General features: G+C 32.7%; 1 protein-coding gene across 1 annotated transcript; it reads right to left on the bottom strand.

Moving 5' to 3' along the window:
- Window positions 1-3837: 3837 nt before the first annotated feature.
- On the bottom strand, window positions 3838-19628 carry LOC126745225 (uncharacterized). The gene is made up of 7 exons (XM_050452974.1): window positions 19186-19628; window positions 7527-7731; window positions 7386-7475; window positions 7111-7221; window positions 5402-5513; window positions 4865-4999; window positions 3838-4159 (listed from the first exon to the last, which is right to left on the bottom strand). The coding sequence occupies exons 1-7, from the start codon at window positions 19316-19318 to the stop codon at window positions 4088-4090; spliced, it is 858 nt and encodes a 285-aa protein (XP_050308931.1). The 5' UTR covers window positions 19319-19628; the 3' UTR covers window positions 3838-4087.
- Window positions 19629-20895: the final 1267 nt, after the last annotated feature.

Genomic DNA, 20895 nt, shown 5'->3' with positions numbered 1-20895 from the left:
ATCGGGAAAATTCCAACGGCTTTGTCTTAGTTTCGTCGTTCTAAATCCAACGAGACTATCCGCAAGATCGTAGCTCTTCTAGTAGCCGAGATATGACATTTTTGATGCCCATTTTTGGCCTCAAAAACGGACGTCGAAAACGACTTTTTCAGGATTTTCAAAGTGCTCTCATTGCCTTAGTTCTGCTCGGATCCTGTTATAACCCGGTGTTTTCGTAATCTAGGTGACCCAAATAAGACGCTGGTATACTTAGTTTGATTTCGAAAAAAAACAATTTTTGTGAAAAAATTCGATACGGGGGGGTATACCCGAAAAATGAAAAATTCCAAACTTTGAAGTTCGATATCTTGGCTTCTATAGGAGCTATCGGGAAAATTCCAACGGATTTGTCTTAGTTTCGTCGTTCTGAATCCAACGAGACTATCCGCAAGGTCGTAGCTCTTCTAGTAGCCGAGATATGGCATTTTTGATGCCCATTTTTGGCCTCAAAAACGGACGTCGAAAGCGACTTTTTCAGGATTTTCAAAGTGCTCTCATTCCTTTAGTTGTGCTCGGATCCTGTTATAACCCGGTGTTTTCGTAATCTAGGTGACCCAAATAAGACGCTGGTATACTTAGTTTGATTTCGAAAAAAATCAATTTTTGGTGAAAAAATCGATACGGGGGGGTATACCCGAAAAATGAAAAATTCCATACTTTGAAGGCCGATATCTCGGCTTCTATGGGAGCTATCGGGAAAATTCCAACGGTTTTGTCTTAGTTTCGTCGTTCTGAATCCAACGAGACCATCCGCAAGGTCGTAGCTTTTACGATAGCCGAGATATGACATTTTTGATGCCCATTTTTGGCCTCAAAAACGGACGTCGAAAACGACTTTTTCAGGATTTTCAAAGTGCTCTCATTCGCTTAGTTCTGGTCGGATCCTGTTATAACCGGTGTTTTCGTAATCTAGGTGACCGAAATAAGACGCTGGTATACTTAGTTTAATTTCGAAAAAAATTCATTTTTGTGAAAAAGTTCGATACGGGGGGGTATACCCGAAAAATGAAAAATTCCAAACTTTGAAGGTCGATATCTTGGCTTCTATAGGAGCTATCGGGAAAATTCCAACGGCTTTGTCTTAGTTTCGTCGTTCTAAATCCAACGAGACTATCCGCAAGATCGTAGCTCTTCTAGTAGCCGAGATATGACATTTTTGATGCCCATTTTTGGCCTCAAAAACGGACGTCGAAAGCGACTTTTTCAGGATTTTCAAAGTGCTCTCATTCCTTTAGTTGTGCTCGGATCCTGTTATAACCCGGTGTTTTCGTAATCTAGGTGACCCAAATAAGACGCTGGTATACTTAGTTTGATTTCGAAAAAAATCAATTTTTGGTGAAAAAATCGATACGGGGGGGTATACCCGAAAAATGAAAAATTCCAAACTTTGAAGTTCGATATCTTGGCTTCTATAGGAGCTATCGGGAAAATTCCAACGGATTTGTCTTAGTTTCGTCGTTCTGAATCCAACGAGACTATCCGCAAGGTCGTAGCTCTTCTAGTAGCCGAGATATGGCATTTTTGATGCCCATTTTTGGCCTCAAAAACGGACGTCGAAAGCGACTTTTTCAGGATTTTCAAAGTGCTCTCATTCCTTTAGTTGTGCTCGGATCCTGTTATAACCCGGTGTTTTCGTAATCTAGGTGACCCAAATAAGACGCTGGTATACTTAGTTTGATTTCGAAAAAAATCAATTTTTGGTGAAAAAATCGATACGGGGGGGTATACCCGAAAAATGAAAAATTCCATACTTTGAAGGCCGATATCTCGGCTTCTATGGGAGCTATCGGGAAAATTCCAACGGTTTTGTCTTAGTTTCGTCGTTCTGAATCCAACGAGACCATCCGCAAGGTCGTAGCTTTTACGATAGCCGAGATATGACATTTTTGATGCCCATTTTTGGCCTCAAAAACGGACGTCGAAAACGACTTTTTCAGGATTTTCAAAGTGCTCTCATTCGCTTAGTTCTGGTCGGATCCTGTTATAACCGGTGTTTTCGTAATCTAGGTGACCCAAATAAGACGCTGGTATACTTAGTTTAATTTCGAAAAAAATTCATTTTTGTGAAAAAGTTCGATACGGGGGGGTATACCCGAAAAATGAAAAATTCCAAACTTTGAAGGTCGATATCTTGGCTTCTATAGGAGCTATCGGGAAAATTCCAACGGCTTTGTCTTAGTTTCGTCGTTCTAAATCCAACGAGACTATCCGCAAGATCGTAGCTCTTCTAGTAGCCGAGATATGACATTTTTGATGCCCATTTTTGGCCTCAAAAACGGACGTCGAAAACGACTTTTTCAGGATTTTCAAAGTGCTCTCATTGCCTTAGTTCTGCTCGGATCCTGTTATAACCCGGTGTTTTCGTAATCTAGGTGACCCAAATAAGACGCTGGTATACTTAGTTTGATTTCGAAAAAAAACAATTTTTGTGAAAAAATTCGATACGGGGGGGTATACCCGAAAAATGAAAAATTCCAAACTTTGAAGTTCGATATCTTGGCTTCTATAGGAGCTATCGGGAAAATTCCAACGGATTTGTCTTAGTTTCGTCGTTCTAAATCCAACGAGACTATCCGCAAGATCGTAGCTCTTCTAGTAGCCGAGATATGACATTTTTGATGCCCATTTTTGGCCTCAAAAACGGACGTCGAAAACGACTTTTTCAGGATTTTCAAAGTGCTCTCATTGCCTTAGTTCTGCTCGGATCCTGTTATAACCCGGTGTTTTCGTAATCTAGGTGACCCAAATAAGACGCTGGTATACTTAGTTTGATTTCGAAAAAAAACAATTTTTGTGAAAAAATTCGATACGGGGGGGTATACCCGAAAAATGAAAAATTCCAAACTTTGAAGTTCGATATCTTGGCTTCTATAGGAGCTATCGGGAAAATTCCAACGGATTTGTCTTAGTTTCGTCGTTCTGAATCCAACGAGACTATCCGCAAGGTCGTAGCTCTTCTAGTAGCCGAGATATGGCATTTTTGATGCCCATTTTTGGCCTCAAAAACGGACGTCGAAAGCGACTTTTTCAGGATTTTCAAAGTGCTCTCATTCCTTTAGTTGTGCTCGGATCCTGTTATAACCCGGTGTTTTCGTAATCTAGGTGACCCAAATAAGACGCTGGTATACTTAGTTTGATTTCGAAAAAAATCAATTTTTGGTGAAAAAATCGATACGGGGGGGTATACCCGAAAAATGAAAAATTCCATACTTTGAAGGCCGATATCTCGGCTTCTATGGGAGCTATCGGGAAAATTCCAACGGTTTTGTCTTAGTTTCGTCGTTCTGAATCCAACGAGACCATCCGCAAGGTCGTAGCTTTTACGATAGCCGAGATATGACATTTTTGATGCCCATTTTTGGCCTCAAAAACGGACGTCGAAAACGACTTTTTCAGGATTTTCAAAGTGCTCTCATTCGCTTAGTTCTGGTCGGATCCTGTTATAACCGGTGTTTTCGTAATCTAGGTGACCGAAATAAGACGCTGGTATACTTAGTTTGATTTCGAAAAAAATCAATTTTTGGTGAAAAAATTCGATACGGGGGGGTATACCCGAAAAATGAAAAATTCCAAACTTTGAAGGTCGATATCTCAACTTCTATGGGAGCTAGTCTGTAACACAGTGGAAGAGGATAATAAGACATAAGGAAATAACAATTTACTCTCAAAAATCTGTAATTTGACTGACAATACGGCCAAGTTCATTTAACGATCCACTCAATGGCTCCACCAACATCCTAAGGTCAGCGAACAAAATAGGAACTCTCTACCCACGACTTCGTATTAAAACACACACGCTATTATTTATAATTTTTAATAAAAAAATTGTTTTCAACATTTATCTATAAAAGGTCCTATTACACCACTTAACAATAATTTCATAACACTAATTTGTATTCAATAGAATGAAAACTGATAAAGTGCATTTTGGCAATCGACCTCAATATTAAAAAAATTAATTCTATGTCTTTTATTATATAAGCCACATATAACGTTTTGTACATATTTACAAGGTGAAGAACTTATAACTATATTTACAGCATCTTGTTTATACGATAACGTTAAACAATCTCTTGGCGAAGTTCACTATTGTCGCGTTCTCGAGGATTCTGTTGATGTACTACAAAAAAAAATGTATTTAACAAAGATAGAAAAACAAATACATATAAAAAGCAGGTTAACCTGGACAACATTACAAACTCATTGAATTCTATTTTTTAAATCAAAGGATCACATTTATGTTGGCCAAGTTGTAAATAGTAACTCAGAAGAGATATTATCAGAAGCCTTGCTTAGGTCGCAGAAACGCCTTAATGCTGAACAAGCAACTAAGTATTATAGTGAAGGTAATTAATTGTGATGGATCGTAGTTTTTACTGACGATCAAAAAACAACGAGGCATTTCGTACATTAGAGCCCAAGATCGCCAAAACAAACATTTAGAATGGGGAAAACATTTTTGTAGTATTGGTTTAAAGTCGTAGAGTGGCTAAAGACGATCAAAATCCACGAAGGTTGTTAAGGTCAAATTCATTGAAAGAAATTGTTAAATTAATCTATTTCTGAACATCCGAACACTTGCTGGAGTCGATGGATTTTGCATGGATCGTTTAACTTATCGAAAGTTTGCTCAATAATGATGCCGCAACTGGTTACTCTCGAATAAAACTATGATCAATTGTAGTTTTTTACTTCTGATCTCAAAATAAAGAGGCAATCCGTACATTGGAACAGCCCAAGCAGAGGCAAACAATCCGAGTGGCTTAAGGTGATTAGGACCAAAAGTGTCATCTGCGACTTTCTTTATATTTCAAATGTATCTTACCCTCTTAATTTGCTCCTCAACTGACGGCTTAATCTCTGGCCATAAGATATCCAAAGCTTCCGGCGCCATCTTTGAAATGACCTTGTTTATTATGTCTCCGACTTCATCGTCGTTGAACAAGTTATCCAGATGATTCTAGTTTTAGATATAAAGAAAAAAATCAGCAATTAGAGGGGTACCTCTTATACCTTGTGCAATTAATGTCTACATACAAATAGTTAGGAAATGAGAAGCATTGCTAGTGGCGCGCCCTCATGGCGTTGACAAGCAATATCTTCAGTCAGCAGTGTTGGTAACTTTCGACACACAAATTGCTGGTATTCATTTGTAACTTGTGTATGACAATGAAAAACCATTGTCCAGCCCTGAAACTCGATTACTGTCCATTTAAGAATATTAAATTTAGAACGTAGCATAATAATATGTCGGTTTATTTATTTACCAGCGGTTACACAAGTGACTAAAGAAGTTGTATAGTAACGCCGTTAGGGAGAACTAAATAAAAAAGCGTCAATGCATGTATCAACTTGTATTTACCTGTAATGCTCCAAGCTTTATATTAATGGTTAATTTCTCCACTCTAAGTTTCGCCGGTAAAGTGAATTTTAGTATCGTAGAAGTTCCAAGTTTTAGATTGATTAAATTTAACCTAAAATAAAGAATTTAATTAGGATAAAGAACTTACGGGCCTAAGCAAATTATATAGTTTTTTTAGATTAAAAATACTTCAATAATTCAAGGTCCTCTTATTTTATTTCCCGAATAGTGTCATAGGCTTTGACTAAATCAAGAAATATTGCAAGAGTTTTGGTACCACAATTCACTGTTTGAGCATACAATAGTAGTGTCATCTGCCAAAAAGTGAAATATTCTTTGACGTCAAAAGATGTTAGATCATCTCATACAGTAGGAAAAAAATTAGTTGAAGCACGAATTAAATCTGAAAATTCCTCTGAATCCATTTTTTCACAAAGAGTGGTTTTTTGAGTAGATACCTCTAATTCAGACAAACATTTTTTTTTGAAATATTGCACTGGTTACTTTAGCGGACGCAGACAAACGGCATAGATGTCAAGTATTGATCTTATTTAAATTGAATAGACATAACACTGGCAGTTGTGGCAGCACTGTCAGTTAGTTAGTATCAATAACCAATAACAGTAGTATACGATAAAGAAAATCGAGAAATAACGACCAGGCTTGTAATCATCAATAGGAATTATAAAACACCCTGTACCGCATGAAAACGATTGATTTTTCAAGATTCCTGTATATGAACTTTTTGTCTTGCGGCTGGTAAAATATTGCGATGTAATTTCGGGACACCCTGTATATTCGTTGGCTGAAACAAAACCTGTAATGAATTAAGTGCATCAATATACAGTGAGGAATCAACCCTAAACATTCGAAAAATTTGTAAAAAACAATCAATTATCAAAGTACACCGGTCACATCCAGCAACCAACCCACCGTTTTGTAGCGTACATAAATTAAATTACTTAATTAAATATACCGGTAGGGCAAACAGAGTGCGGTCACAGTCATAAGTTAAAAAGAGAACGATTACTTTCTTCTCCTACTTTCAAGTATAGTAACCAAAGATGACTGGTAGGAATCTGGCCTTTGACGGTTCTCAAGTTGTTCAGCTTTTTCCCAGTTTTAGAAGTTAAATTCACCTAACAATCTATTTATATAAATGCTCCTTGAATCTAGGTTTTATTTCTACCTCAGACTTAGTAGATTCTCAAATAGGACATGAACGTCCCCCTTGGAGGCTAAGGCATCATTGTCGTTCTCTCTTTAGCCGGAGGCATGTTAATGCACGCAAAAAAGAAATTTGCCAAGGGTGTATACCAGATTACGATCGAATATAAAGCTTACAGGCTTGATATTGTATAGAAATCAATTGACTCTGCGTCATTCTGGAAAGACACAAGTGGAACGTTGCACGACATCTTGTAGGCCAAGCGGGAATCTTCCAGAACAGTGTTCTGCCGAATATATAGGGAGCTGCATCGGATCATTGGCGATTTAAATACTTGTAAATAAATACAGTAAAAATAAATATCTTTAATAGTGTAAATAAATTAGTTACCAAACTATTTCAGATTGTTTTAATGACTTGATGGGACTCTTTCACGCTTATCTAGTCAATTAGTATTATGCAAACATTGCGTTTGTGTGTTATCATTGACAAATTAACAATGTAATGTATAATTAGATAAGTTAATCAATAGAGTACTTACCAAAACGGTCCCTCTCCGAATATTATAAAAGACCTTCCTACTTTTCCATTTACCTTGTAATTGCCGGTAACTGCTATTTGCGGAAATGTTAAATTTAAATCCAATTTGAACCTAAAAGAAAATTTGTATTTAGATTATTTTAATGGATTAATAATGAATTGATTACAATTATTTACTAAGATAAATCAATTTTACATAAAGATACATGCTCTATCAATTGAGTATGGTCCAAGAAAGTCTGGTATTACTGCTGCTTGTTACTTACTACAGCTTACCTAAACTGTCCCAAGTCAGTGAAACGTTCCTTATCAACCTTAAACTTTGATATATGTCTTATCGTCAGGTTTTCTGCTTTCCCTTTTAACCTGGAAATATGGATTTCATAAAATTATTTAATGGTTGTTCTAGATTTTTACCTTGCAGCTTCATGGTTGATATCGAAGTCAACTTTGTTTATATGCAATGGATCCAATACCGGGATATTTAGTTCTGGAATTCCGCTGAGAATGATTCCTCTGAATTCTTCTAAGAGTGCCCGAAGTCTGTCTTCGACTCGACCGAATGTTGTTATTACTCTATCTACGGCTCTACCGATGAAGTTTACTCCTCCTCTTATTATATCTGGAAAAATTAATGCATCTATAAAGGCAGTTGTGCTAATAGCACTATGATAATCAATGGAAAAGCAGCAAACCCTTCTTGACTTCCAAAACGGGAGTTAAATCTCATTGAAATTCTGATAGCACCAAGTTACTAAGTTTTAAATGTTGAATATTTTCTAAGGAAAAATACACGTATTTCCCTTCACATGATAGTAATTTAAAATCGATGATACGTTTTGTATTTTACTGATCAACAGAAGCGAGAAACTGATCACTGCACAATAAAAATACCCGAATTTTGTACCTGAACAGACTAGACGAGAGACTTCTTATTACAGTACAACAACTTGTAAAAAAATTATATGACAATATAGTGAACAGTACAAAAAGAAGACAGAAAGTCACATTTTGCACATCACATTTATTTTTAATAATTACTAATGTTAAGAAAATAAGATTTCAAGGTCCTAACTAAATCCCTCAATGCTTTTTTTTATTAAACATTATTCTGCTTAAAACAAGTCATAGAAAAAAGGTTATGTTCATAGATCTTCTGAAAGACTATGATACAGCCCTGGTCAAGAAATTGCGAAAAATTTTACAGGAAACCAATCATAGTCACTCTATCATAAAAACTCTCAGAAACCTGTAAGATGGAACATCATCAAGAGTAAAAATTGTTAATAACTTGTCAAAGAAATTCCTTGTAGATCCTGATCATGGATCATTCACTTGTCAAAGAAGATCCGTTCGAATCACATTAGATCACTGGATATATCAAGAGAGCAGATGGTTTGATAGGGACAGACAGAGTAAGAACAGGGTGATATGGTACGTACATGTTCAAAGAATGAAAGAAACAAGAAAAACGAGTGGGACTTTTGAAGAGCCTTTGACAGTATCAATATTTTGTATTTTATTGCTGATTATCATCCAAACGTTACTCGTTGATTTTGTCTTCTTTATACTACAAGAAGTTTGAGGAATGTTTGAAATAGATGATATTCGATTTGTCCAATCTATTGACAATTACCCTTGACAAAACTCCCAGACTAGCCTGATTTGAGTAAAACCTCACTGGTTTGTAGGTTATATGTAGAAACTTCAACCAAAAGTAAACACGACAAGCATCGAAGAGGGTTTTAAGTATTTTTAAAGGCAGTTTTGAAAAAATACCCTTAAGAGATTGTAGACTGGTTTTTTAGTCAATAAAAGCCAGAAACAATTTTTGAAATATTTAGATTTATTTAGAGCCTTTGACAGCATCAAGATGATTTCGATCTTCAGCAATCTTCAGCACATCAACTTTTATGTATTTAAAATTTTTGGATTTTAGAAGAGCTTTTGACCGTATCAAAATATTTTCAATGTTACGCTTTGTAGTATCGTCATTAATAAAAGCAAGAAACTCATCGGCTTTCTTATGCACTTAAACTCAATTAAATTGTTTAATTAATATTTGAATAATTTAGATTTTTGTAAAGCCTTTGACTGTATCAAGATTTTCTCAACCTCACATTTTGCACTTTCGCAAATCATCATTAGCAAAAAACTCATCAGCTTTTATAGGAAATTAAACTCAATAAAATTGTTAAGGCAATTTTTCAAATATTTAGATTTTTGTAAAGCTTTTGACAGTGTCAAGATTTTTTGATCCAATTGAACTAACTCAATAGGATCTTCAGCACAGTACTTTTCATGTTTCTAAAATATTTTGATTGTTGTAAAGCCTTTGACAGTATCAAGATTTTCTCAACCTTACATTTTGTACCTTCGCAATCATCATCAGCAAAAAACTCATACAGTTTTATTATGAAATTAAAGTCAATAAAATTGTTAAGTCAGTTTTTTAAATATTGAGATTTTTGTAAAGCTTTTGACAGTATCAAGATTTTTTGAATCTATTAAAGACTGCTCAATTACTCCATAAGCAATGCATTAACAACCTTATCAGCAGACAAAACAATTGAATGAATTTCCAAAATATTTAGATTTCTGTAAAGCCTTTGATAATATCAAGATTTTTTAAATCCATTAATATCCGCTTTGATATGACACCAAAATTATTATAAATGATTTCTCAAAGACATTTGACACTATAAATTTTAAAGTTCTTTTAGTTCTTCTTAGAACCTTCTGGTTTGGTTAGAGATCGTTCTTCTATACAATTTATATTGATTACTGTGCCCTCAAGAATCAATAATTCAGTATCCAGTTGATTTCCAGTAACATCTGAGGCTCCTCAGGTGTCGATAAACAATAAAAGGTGTTTTCAACACATTAGAATTACTAGAAAGTATACAAAATAGCTTCAAATGCTGGGAAACTAGAAAACACTTAACAATAAATTGATAACTGCTTAATAATAAATTATTTATGATTTTAAGAAGTGCATCATATCTTAAAATCTATAGTGATTTCCTATATGTTACAGGCATTTGAAATATTGTTTAATTTTAAGACATACAGTAACTGGAATTAAAAAACTATGGATACTCAATAATGTGGGTATAATAGGGGAAATATTTTATACCAAAACAGGTCATAACAAAATTAGCCATTTTATTACTCAGCAAAAAAAAGCAGAGTTAAATGATGAATTTCAAGATAAAATCATCACTTTCCGAATATATCTAACTAATAGTCAAACTGATCAATTCTAAAACAGCATGTTTCTAAAAAAAAGCACTAATTGCCTTCCATCATGTAAAACATCTATTTAAAGTCATTAGGTTTTTTCTATAAAAATCATTACTCATACAACAGAAAAAAAACCGAAAATTCGTCATTGTAGATAATTGCCTTACACAATTCAAATATGCTAATAATCGCAAATGGCAATTCGATGTCACGGAAATATAGTATAAAATAATTTCAGTTATTAAAGTTGAAAGTCTATAGGTATTAACGTTAGAATTTCCTTTGACGTTGCTATGTATTTTTTTTACGAGGAATTGTTGTTCGACCTATAGAATTTGGCACAATAATTTATTGGTATACGTATTAATCTATGTTACAGTATTAATTAGTTGCAAATAATTAAGGTGCTCGTTTTTTTTTTTAATTTTAAGATATGTGCAATAATTGATTAATTTTCTATTCTTGACACTCCCTATGTTTCTCTATTGTTGACCTGTTGAATCATTCATATACGAATGAATAATATAAATATAAATAAAAAAAGGAAGCACAGTGAGACCCCTAAAGAATTCTAGATGATCAGTTCCATGACTTGAAAAATCTTGATACTGTCAAAGGCTCTTCAAAAATCAAAATCTCTTAAATGTATAAAAACTGATTTGCTGAAGTGTCCACTTGACAACGAGACGTGTGTATTTAAAAAAAATACGAATCGTATATATTATGCATTCTATACTAAAATAATGATACTTTCATGTAAAAAAATATGTATTTTAGTTACATAAAAGATTATTTAAAAAAAAATTAATCCTACATTGTCCTAATATTAAAGGGAGCTCAATTTGGAAACTGATTCCTATAAAATATTATAATAGAAAGATGCGAAACATTATTTATTGCCCAACACAAATCAGCTTAAGGTTAAATGCACTTTATTAATTCTTAAATTAATAAAAAAACAATTTATATTCTTAAATAAAATTGTAATTTTATAGGCATAATACAATTATATCGATAATGGCGAGAAAAGATTTAATGGTACAATTAAATTGGGTAACTAACTACCTTGATATTTATAGAAGAAATTAGTTATGGGTAATACCATTGATTGAATATTTGGGTATTCAAACCCAATACTGTTTAATGCATTACTAGTTTACCAACAAATGGTAGTATTTTTAATATTTGTCATTTTTTTTAAATGCATAATTTTCTTTGCACTCTAATAATGTAAATGGGTTTTTACTAAATTGCATTTGAGAATTAAAATATAAAATCTATGGTTCAGAGGGTAAAGACGTTCACAATTTTTAAGGAAAACATGATAAAATTACGATTATGTGGTTTGAAAATAACTTAGGGTTATCTGATCAAAATGACTCATAACTATTAAACACTATTAAAGAAATTATGCATTAATGCAATGCAATAATTTAGAAGCAGCTAATTGAAAAGACGTTGCTAAATTAATTAATTTGAAGGTTAGACCTGTAGTCCAGGCGTTTATGGCATAAATTTTGAATTGAAAGTTTAGAAAATAATTTAAATAAAGCACCTAGAGTTCAGAGAAATTTTTTTATTAATTTTCCGTAAGTAGTCTATATTGAAGTCTGCCCAAATTGTGGCAAATTTTAATACAGATTGCATTTTTATTGAGTGGTGGTAAGAAACTAGGGATGGAAAAAACTAGAAAAAGCCACATTTCTAAGAGCTAGAAACAATAATAGAGTGAGAGCAATAAATATTTAAGTTCAACAAAAATATCTTGGGAAAATAAAGAAACTCATAGGTAAACTTAAACTATCTATAAATTATTACTGATGGATGAAGATTCAAGGAAGGAAATTTTTGATTCTCCTAAAACAATAATAACAAAAGAAAACAAAAAAAACATTCTTTAATAATACAAGAATTTTCAATATATAAAGAACCAAAGGCATTTAAAATTAATGGAACACTATTATGAGATGAAATGATATTATGCAGATCGATAAAATAATAACTTGAGAATATTAATGGAATTTAACATTAATAAAATAGCTCAATATTGGGGTAAGGTGCTACTGGCTCTTGGGTGAAGGTCGACGGAAACATTGCCAAAAATGATGTCATAATAGAAGAACTTCCAAACCCCAGATATTTAAGGAGGTGTTAAAGCTCAATATTATGATAAAGTTATTACTGTATAGGTTCTGGATGTAAAATGTCAGTAATTCAATAAAATTTTCAGCTCTAAGTTTTTAAACACCTACAATTAATACAAAGCGTTACGATTTTTCTACAAATATCAGATACTCAGTGTTTAATGTCAAAATATTATTAGTGTTTGGTAAATATATTATTTGACATATCCTATGGTTTTGCTATATATTCATTTCTGAAATGCATTTGACAGACTGGATTATGGACTTCTAGCAAAACCATATAGTTCTTCTAGTATGTAGAAGTCATACCTGATATAAATAATATGACGTACTATAATTAATATCCTCCTCGTGATCATTTATTTCGTTTTCTTTACTTTTGTTTTAAGACCATGTTGTTGACTACTGCGCAATATGGTCCATTTACCTTTGCACCGCTTCCAAGCTATTTCCTATTACCGTTGGCGTATTGAATATTATTAAGTCAGATTTCATTTAAAAGGATACCTTCCTCTAATCTGCTAAGTGATTAAATTTAGTTCACATTGTACTCTTCGTTCTTGTAGTATTTCTGCCTATCTCTTCTCTTTATCGTCTTTAATCTTTTTCTTAATCTGTATCTGGATCTTCTTGTATTCTTCTTCTTTACATTTATGTGTTATTTTCTGTTCCATTACTTTTAAAATTTCCATGATTTCTTTTGGACCTTATTGATCTCTTTTAATTTTTTTTACCTTTGCTTGCTTTTTCTTTTATTAAAGGTTATTGTAAAGCCTTCACGTTATGTTGATGAATAATTTTCTTATTAACGTTCTTTAGATTCGCTCTGATAACTCTTACTAGAGGAATAGGATCTGACTCAAGGTCCGGCCCAAGATAAATTTTAACTAATTTAAAACAGTTTCTGAAATCCCTTTTGTTAACTAAAATATAGTCAACTTGGTTACAGCGAATGTCACTAAGTATATCGGCTGGCGACTTCCATGTATACAGGGTGTCTCCAAAAGTTCTGTAGAAAATCCTAGGACATATCATTGAGCGCCATCTTCAAGAGAAGATTATAAATCCCAGTTTTACTAAAGTTTGCGAAACACGTGTCGAGGATATAAAAAAGGGTTTTGGTTAGTGGTAAAACTGGTTTGTGATTGAAAAATATAGTAGCCTTGTAAAATAATTGCAATATTTATTAATAGTAAAATGACATATTGGAATTTTTGCTCTTGAAACCGCATTTATGAAGAAAGAGTTCCACAGCGTGTTATACCCAACAGAACAACAGACTTTAGCATGTATATGACCGACTTTCTGAACTAGACAGCATCAAAAGATCGGCAATTGTCATCGGGAGGTATAGTTCGAATTGAAGCAGACGTTTTTTAATTGATAACTATTCGGTAATTGAATATTAACCACGTCACTGCATGGCAGCCTTTAAGAGACCAGCATAGTGTACAAGATTTATTGTTTCTCTGATTGGTTACGAAGTAAAATATGAGGAAATCCAGGTGTCCTAAGTCAAATATTGTTTACAGGTTAACTCGTTTTTCTTGAAATTTAATTATCAATTTATATAACAATATCACATATAGCCGAAAATGACCAAAGGTCTAAAATAGTACAGTTTTCTTTCAATATCTGGGTTGAAATTATCGGTGACCATTTTATTGGGGCACATTTCCTTCCACTTGGACTTAATGGAGAAGAATATCAAAGGTTTTTAGAATTTAATTTACCTGAACTCGTACTTATCTAGTATAGTGACGTGGCAATTTTTGGATGCAAATTATCATGATCGCTGTATTGAGCAGGCCTACATTAGTTCTGGCCCCCTCGTTCGCCCGACATGAATCCTTTAGATTATTTTTTCTGAGAATGCCTGAAAGCATTGATATATATTAAAAGTGAAAGAGATCTATGAACTAAAAAATAGGAATTTGCGGAACAGTACGTAATTGAAAGATGATGCTAGATGTCCAACAATTAATTTATTAAAATTTGTAAAAGTTAGTTTACATATTTTACTCCAGTATTTAAAAAAAAAATCTGCAAAAAACCCTTTTTATGATTTTCTTGTGGTCTAGGGATATGAGACAGCGAATTAATATTTTTAAAAATAAATACATTTTTTGAAATAAATCCTTTGCGCTTTATTTGAGCTTTTTGCCTTAAAACTCCTACAAGAATTTTCTGTACAGGGTGTCCCAAATTCAGAGTAAGAGTCACGGGGTCGGATAAATGGAGGCAAAATTGGAGCTTAATAAAATGACGTTTAAAAAATTTTAAAATTCCGGATACTGTCAATTTGTCAAAATCGTTTTTACCTTCTACCGACTTTATTTAATAAAGCTTTAATGCAGTTTATTATATTCTTAAATAAAATTGTAATTTTATAGGCATAATAAAATTTTATCGATAATGGCGAGAAAAAATTTAAAGATTTAATGGTATAATTAAATTGGGTAACTACCTTGACATTTATAAAGAAATTAGTTACACGTAATACATCACTAGTTTATCTAAAATTGGTTGATTCCAAATATGTTTAACTTTCTATCAATTATTTATATTATGAGCATTTTTATAACTAATTCTGTAATTTTTTTTTTGCAATATAATATAGAAGGGATTTTCTTAAAAATATGAATTATTGCTTTTAAGAACTAAAATGGTTCAGAGGGTAAATACGCTCACAATCTTTAAGAAAAACATGATAAAACTACGATTACGTTGTTAAAAATTAATTTAGGGTTATCTGGTTAAAATGACACATATCTATTAAATACTATTAAAGAAATAACTAATTGTGCATAAATGCATTAAATCAATTATTATAAAATATAAAAAATTATTTTAAAATAATTATTTTATGATAAATAATTTAAAAACAGTAATATTGAACCTGCAGGGCATAGATATGTAGTCCAGGCGTTTATGACATCAGTTTTAAAGCGAAGCTCCACTTTAACGTATAGAGAGTATTATTTGTAATAGTGCGTAGACTAATATTTATAGTCCGGGCGTCTAAGATTTTCTTATCGTTTGCCTTTTTTTCAAGTCAAAATGGTTACTATATTAAACTCTTTTTTCTTATTACAACCCCGCACTATGACGCTCTCTATAATATTTTGTTTGAAAATAATTCCTATAAAACAAGAAATTATACAATTGTAGGGTGTTTCTGAATAAAAAAGACTAAACTTCATGGGAGTAAGTCCTAAATTCATTAAATTTAAGCTAGAGTTCAATTAACTACAATCACAAAAGAGGACCGAATTAAAGCGCATGTTATCAAAGGAGTTTCACATTTCTGAAATCAAATAAGGGGCGAATAAGTAATTAAATAAGTAACTCGAACAAGTCTTTGGCATAAAATCCCTTTTCTGGATTAAAGAGTTAAGGTCTTCTTTAACTACCTGTAAAAAATCTTTAATGTTACTCTTCTAGGCAGTTGAAAAGAAAATGTTATATCTTTCTTAGACTGATCTTAGGACAGTCCTGAACTTATTTTAGTTACTCCAGAAACTTGAACAGGTCCTTTATATAAACTCACTTTTCTGGATTACCTAGATCTCTTCTTCAAACGCCTGGAAGAATAATTTCGTGTTTCTTCCAGGCATGTTGCTGCTGCACTGATCTTAAGAGGGTTTATAAATGGTGTGAAGTCAACAGACTCCCACTGAACCTTCATAAATGCTCAAAAACTAGATTGACTTACGTAATAAATGATCCACACTCCCTAATTATGACCTGAAGAACAGTATTGAGAAGAGCTTATCTTCAATGCTCTTGATTTAAGATCTTCTTTAAGACCCTATGCTTCATTAAAAGATTCACAGACCTATTTTCGATTACTTCAAGTAGAACAATTTTATTTAACTTCCTAGTAAAATCACGCCTATTGTAGGCTCCTTTATTATGGTTTCCTAATTGTGCAATGCATATTAACTGGTTCAAACCATCTTAAACTCTCTTAACAGCTCCTGGAATCACAATAAAAATTACTTAACGTTCTTGGAAAAAAGTGAACAAAGAACCCAAATTCCTGGAATAAAACAGAAATGCACCAGCAACCCAGTAGACATAAAATCCGTGAATAAACTTCTAATTTTCGTAAAAAAACTACGTTAAAAGTTTAAGCAAATTCCTACTCAAAATATCAGAAATATTGATTTTTCAAGTATTTTTACCTAAAAATCATCAAATTTTTCATTCAAGGCATTCGGACAAATGTTGGTAAGTTTCCAGTTATTTAATACCTCGTTTTCTCGTATTTTTTTGATTTAATCAAATTTTCCGTGTTTTCCACGGGTTTGAAGTAATTCCTTAAATATTCAAGATATTTGATTTAATTAATAATGAATTCCAGACAACTGAAGAAGTTTCTCAGACGGTTGGGATGGTTTATGTATAACAGGTAATTTTTTGGTATATTACAGGCAGTTGGAGATGTTTATCCTATTTTTCAAGCATATGAGTCTTAGAAGACAAAACGCAATATGACTTCATTTTACTCCAGAAACCTGGAACATAAAGGAAAAACCAAATTCCTAAGGAACTGATAAAAATCACCACCAAAAACCTTGAATATAGTTCAAATTTACCGTTCTTAGTGTTTAATGTGGGAAAAACTGATTTTATTTTACAAAAAAAATACCTTATATCTTATATATCATGTTATTAATGCCACTTAGCAGGACTGTATGTGTTCGAAGTTGTGCTCATCCATAGTAACATTTCTTCGTATTCACAACGTTGACACTACGTAAAAAAAAAATACATAAAGGTGTAAAATGGCTTTTAAGGGCCTGATGATGCTCTAGCTAGAGCTAAACGGCTAAGTCGGTCTCTTTGAGAATAATGGATGAGATTTTTGTACTTATTCGTTCAGTTAATCTTATCTTGTTATATTAAATATTTCGCTTAGATCCCTTAAGCACTGTTATGAGTTTGCTAGATATTCCAAGTTTTTATGGTGCTGACTTTAATTTAAAGTGTACGATTAGACTGTGTAAATTTCTATCGAATCCTCGGCATTTTTCAAATAAATGTCTTAACGTAAATAGCTGATCTGTTGTTAAACCTTTTCGCCTAAGTCCACTTAAGTAGATTTTGATGTTTTTTAATTTTATAATATTATCAAATCAAAGGAATCTGTTTCTTTAAATAATAAATATTGATTGAAATAAATGATGTTTTATAAATATTGATTTCTATTTTAATAAGATCTCAATCAAAAATATGAAACAATTTTGAAGGTAAACTTCCACAGCAAATGTATAATGTACTAAAAACATACATACGACATTCTAAAATTTTGTAGAAACATCCCAGGCAGGATGTCATGAAAATGTTAAAAAAAGTAACATGAATGCCCTATAAATATCCAAAGTCCAAACAAGAATTTATCCTATATAGTGGCCATAGAGTCTTAAATAATTTTTCCTCGGTTACTACTTGATAATTTCCAGACATTTTTCATCGATTTAAAGACAATTTTTGGTGAAAATTATTTATTAATTTGTCCAGGCTTTTTAGGGACTTATTTCAGATTGTATATCGCCCCAGAAGAACTCAAGAGACTAAGTGCATTCTTCACTTTTCAATTAGTTCACACATTAAATTACTTAGAATTTACTTACAGGCACTTATAGAGACCTTTTAATTAACTAATTACTTATTCCAGGCTCTCGGATTAACTAATAAATTTCTTCAAGGCATTCGAGGTACTTCTATTATTGGTCACTTACTACAGACCTTTGCTTTGGTTAGCAACTTGTTTGAGGCTCTTGGGGAACTTACTTCCAACCACTCAAAGTAAATTAATATACTGGACTAAGTGTTAACTCAGCCTTTTTGTATCTCAAGAATTACTGAAGATAAAAATGTAAAATTAACAGTTTTAGAATGAAAAAAGAGTGCTCTATAAAAGTCGTTTAAGGTACAAAGTGATTCAGATAATACTTTCCAAGTTATCCAGGTTCAAATTCCAACCAAGAATGTATACTGTATAGTGAGTAAAGGGTCTAAAGTGTAACTTTTTCTGAGGTTCTACTGTATAATTTCAAAGCAGTTTTCATACATTCAAAGGCAATTTTAAATGAAAATTAATTAGTCACTTGTCCATGCTTTCCAGAGTTTGAGAGCCTGGACTAAGTGCATTCTTAACTTTTAATCGGTCCCTTCACAATTTAAATTAGAAATTACTTATAGGCACTTAAGTTAACTTATGGAAATATTTTAATTAACTAAATACTGGTTCCATGATCTCGGATTAATTAATAAATTTCTTCCAAGCGTTTGATTCTATAATTGATCACTTCCAGTCTTTATGTTCCAGGCTTTACTTAGAGGTTAATTATTGTTTAAAGCTCTGCGTTGCATTACTTTGGATAATTTAAAAGTTGTTATTTTAGATAGAATTAGATTGTTAGATGTTGAAGCATTAAATGTACTAGCCCCTATTAGTTTTATATTGTGCCAGTTAGTGAGTCTGATCCCTATTTGTTACATTACTAAATATTTATTATATTATCTGTCAATAGTTCAATAATTGCCTTATTATTAGGTTTTACTTCCTGATAAATTTGAATTTAGGGTCCACACTTAACCACAAGTTAAAAACTGGATGAGCACTATGATTTATTATAAAAAACATTCAATTAACTTCACAATACTGAAAAAACTCTTACCAAATGTGGTATTTGACACCCTATTTAAAATATCCGCCACCCTGGGTATCCTCACATCGAACCCGATTTGTCCATATCCCACGTTCGTATTCCACAAACACAACAACAAACAAAACAACCTGTAGTTTCGCATTGTCCGCAAGACGCTTACACTTACCGCGTATAAATTCTTACGTGTAAAAGGCCCAAGAACACTTTCTCCGGACGTAACCAATTAACTAACATTATGTTAAGCCCGGCATCATTAATAAATAAAATCGTATAAATTGTTGTGATGATATAAGAAGTCGATAAGAGACGCGCTTACGTGTAGGCGTAAGGTCGCCTATTATCGCCGGTAAACTATCGCGAAATAAGAGACAATAGGAGCATACAATTTATCTATGCAAAATTCGAATGGAGAATTTAATTTGACATGCAAGCAAGCAAGGCTACTACGCGTGTTTCTTTGCGGTCACTCTTTTTTTTGTTATGGTTGAATAAAATATTGTTATTGTCCCCGCTATGATGGTCAACTAGAGTAATAAAAGCGACCATTGGCATAATAATTCGCTCATTTAACTAGCATATTGCATTCAGACGGTTTCGTTTTATTATGGTGTCTCCAGGGTGTATCAGAGTGCAAAAAGTGGAAAACTGTCGACTATCTAGTGTGGATTCAGAATTCAGGCTTCAATACAATCGTCTCCTTTTTGTATTATCATTAATTCCATATTGGGACCACAGCAGAAACTTTAAAGTTATTAGAACATTGCGAAGTGTTGGCTATATCACTATTTTGTCAGTTTTCAATAGGTCAAAACTGATGTGAACAACAATTCTAAAACAACTTTCTGGTAAACATTCCCTTCAACTTAACCCCATTAAGTTCTACTTAAATATGGAAGGATAAGACAAAGAATCATTTTTCTTCAAGCATAGTCCACTTATATCACTTATATCACCTTCCACTATATCGTAGTATCCATATCAGAGTGATTAGGTTACATGTTTGTTTGCAATTTCATTCCAGTAATAAAATATCGACGATGTTATTATAAGAAATTGTCAAATGAATCTTATGTAAAGCACTACCAGGGTATTTGTTGGCGCAACGGTAGGATTACTAACAAACAATTACATTCGTAAGTTTCATATTTAATTTATCAAAATGTTTGGCAGCACTGGCTCCCAAATATGAATACAAATGTCAGCTTTAACCGAATGCTATCTATGTATCTGTTGAATCTATTTAAAGTACATCCTGTAGGTAATAGAAAGAGATGCAGAGGAATTAAACCAAGTGCGATATTCACTTGGGTATTAATTGGCGCAGCGGTTGGATTACTAATAAAAAATTACATTCGTTCATAGTAAATTTATCAAAATTACTTCTCAATGTGATTACGAATGTCAACTCTTTTCCAACTTCAACCTGATGCTATGTACCCTGTTAAGTATATATATTCCCTTTATTCCCAATAGATTTGGTGAATTTATTCAGGATACATCCTACAGGTCATAGAATGAGATGCAGTAGAATTAAACCACATTTGTTGATGTCATTCTAAAGCGCCTCGTAATACCACGAGATATTACACTTCTCTTGCAAAAAATATGGTTTTGATCCTCATTATATTGGATTACCAGATCGTTGGAGTATTTCTGGACTCATCTCTTTTAATTCAGTAGTCTAGTATATTAAGTTACTTTAAGTGTTTGGAAGTAAGT

Source organism: Anthonomus grandis, chromosome 15 (genome assembly GCF_022605725.1).
Source record: "Anthonomus grandis grandis chromosome 15, icAntGran1.3, whole genome shotgun sequence".
In the NCBI taxonomy this organism is placed as follows: domain Eukaryota; kingdom Metazoa; phylum Arthropoda; class Insecta; order Coleoptera; family Curculionidae; genus Anthonomus; species Anthonomus grandis.
The sequence above is the reverse complement of the archived record's forward strand: the minus strand, read 5'-3'. Positions and strand labels throughout refer to the sequence as shown.

Excerpts from the sequence above, each read along its gene's own strand:
- LOC126745225 (XM_050452974.1), bottom strand. The coding sequence starts at position 19,318 with ATGCGAAACTACAGGTTGTTTTGTTTGTTGTTGTGTTTGTGGAATACG. Across the intron at positions 7,222-7,385 it reads ACTGACTTGGGACAGTTTAG|GTTCAAATTGGATTTAAATT; the intron begins GTAAGCTGTAGT and ends ATTTTCTTTTAG. Across the intron at positions 5,000-5,401 it reads TAAAGCTTGGAGCATTACAG|AATCATCTGGATAACTTGTT; the intron begins GTAAATACAAGT and ends ATCTAAAACTAG.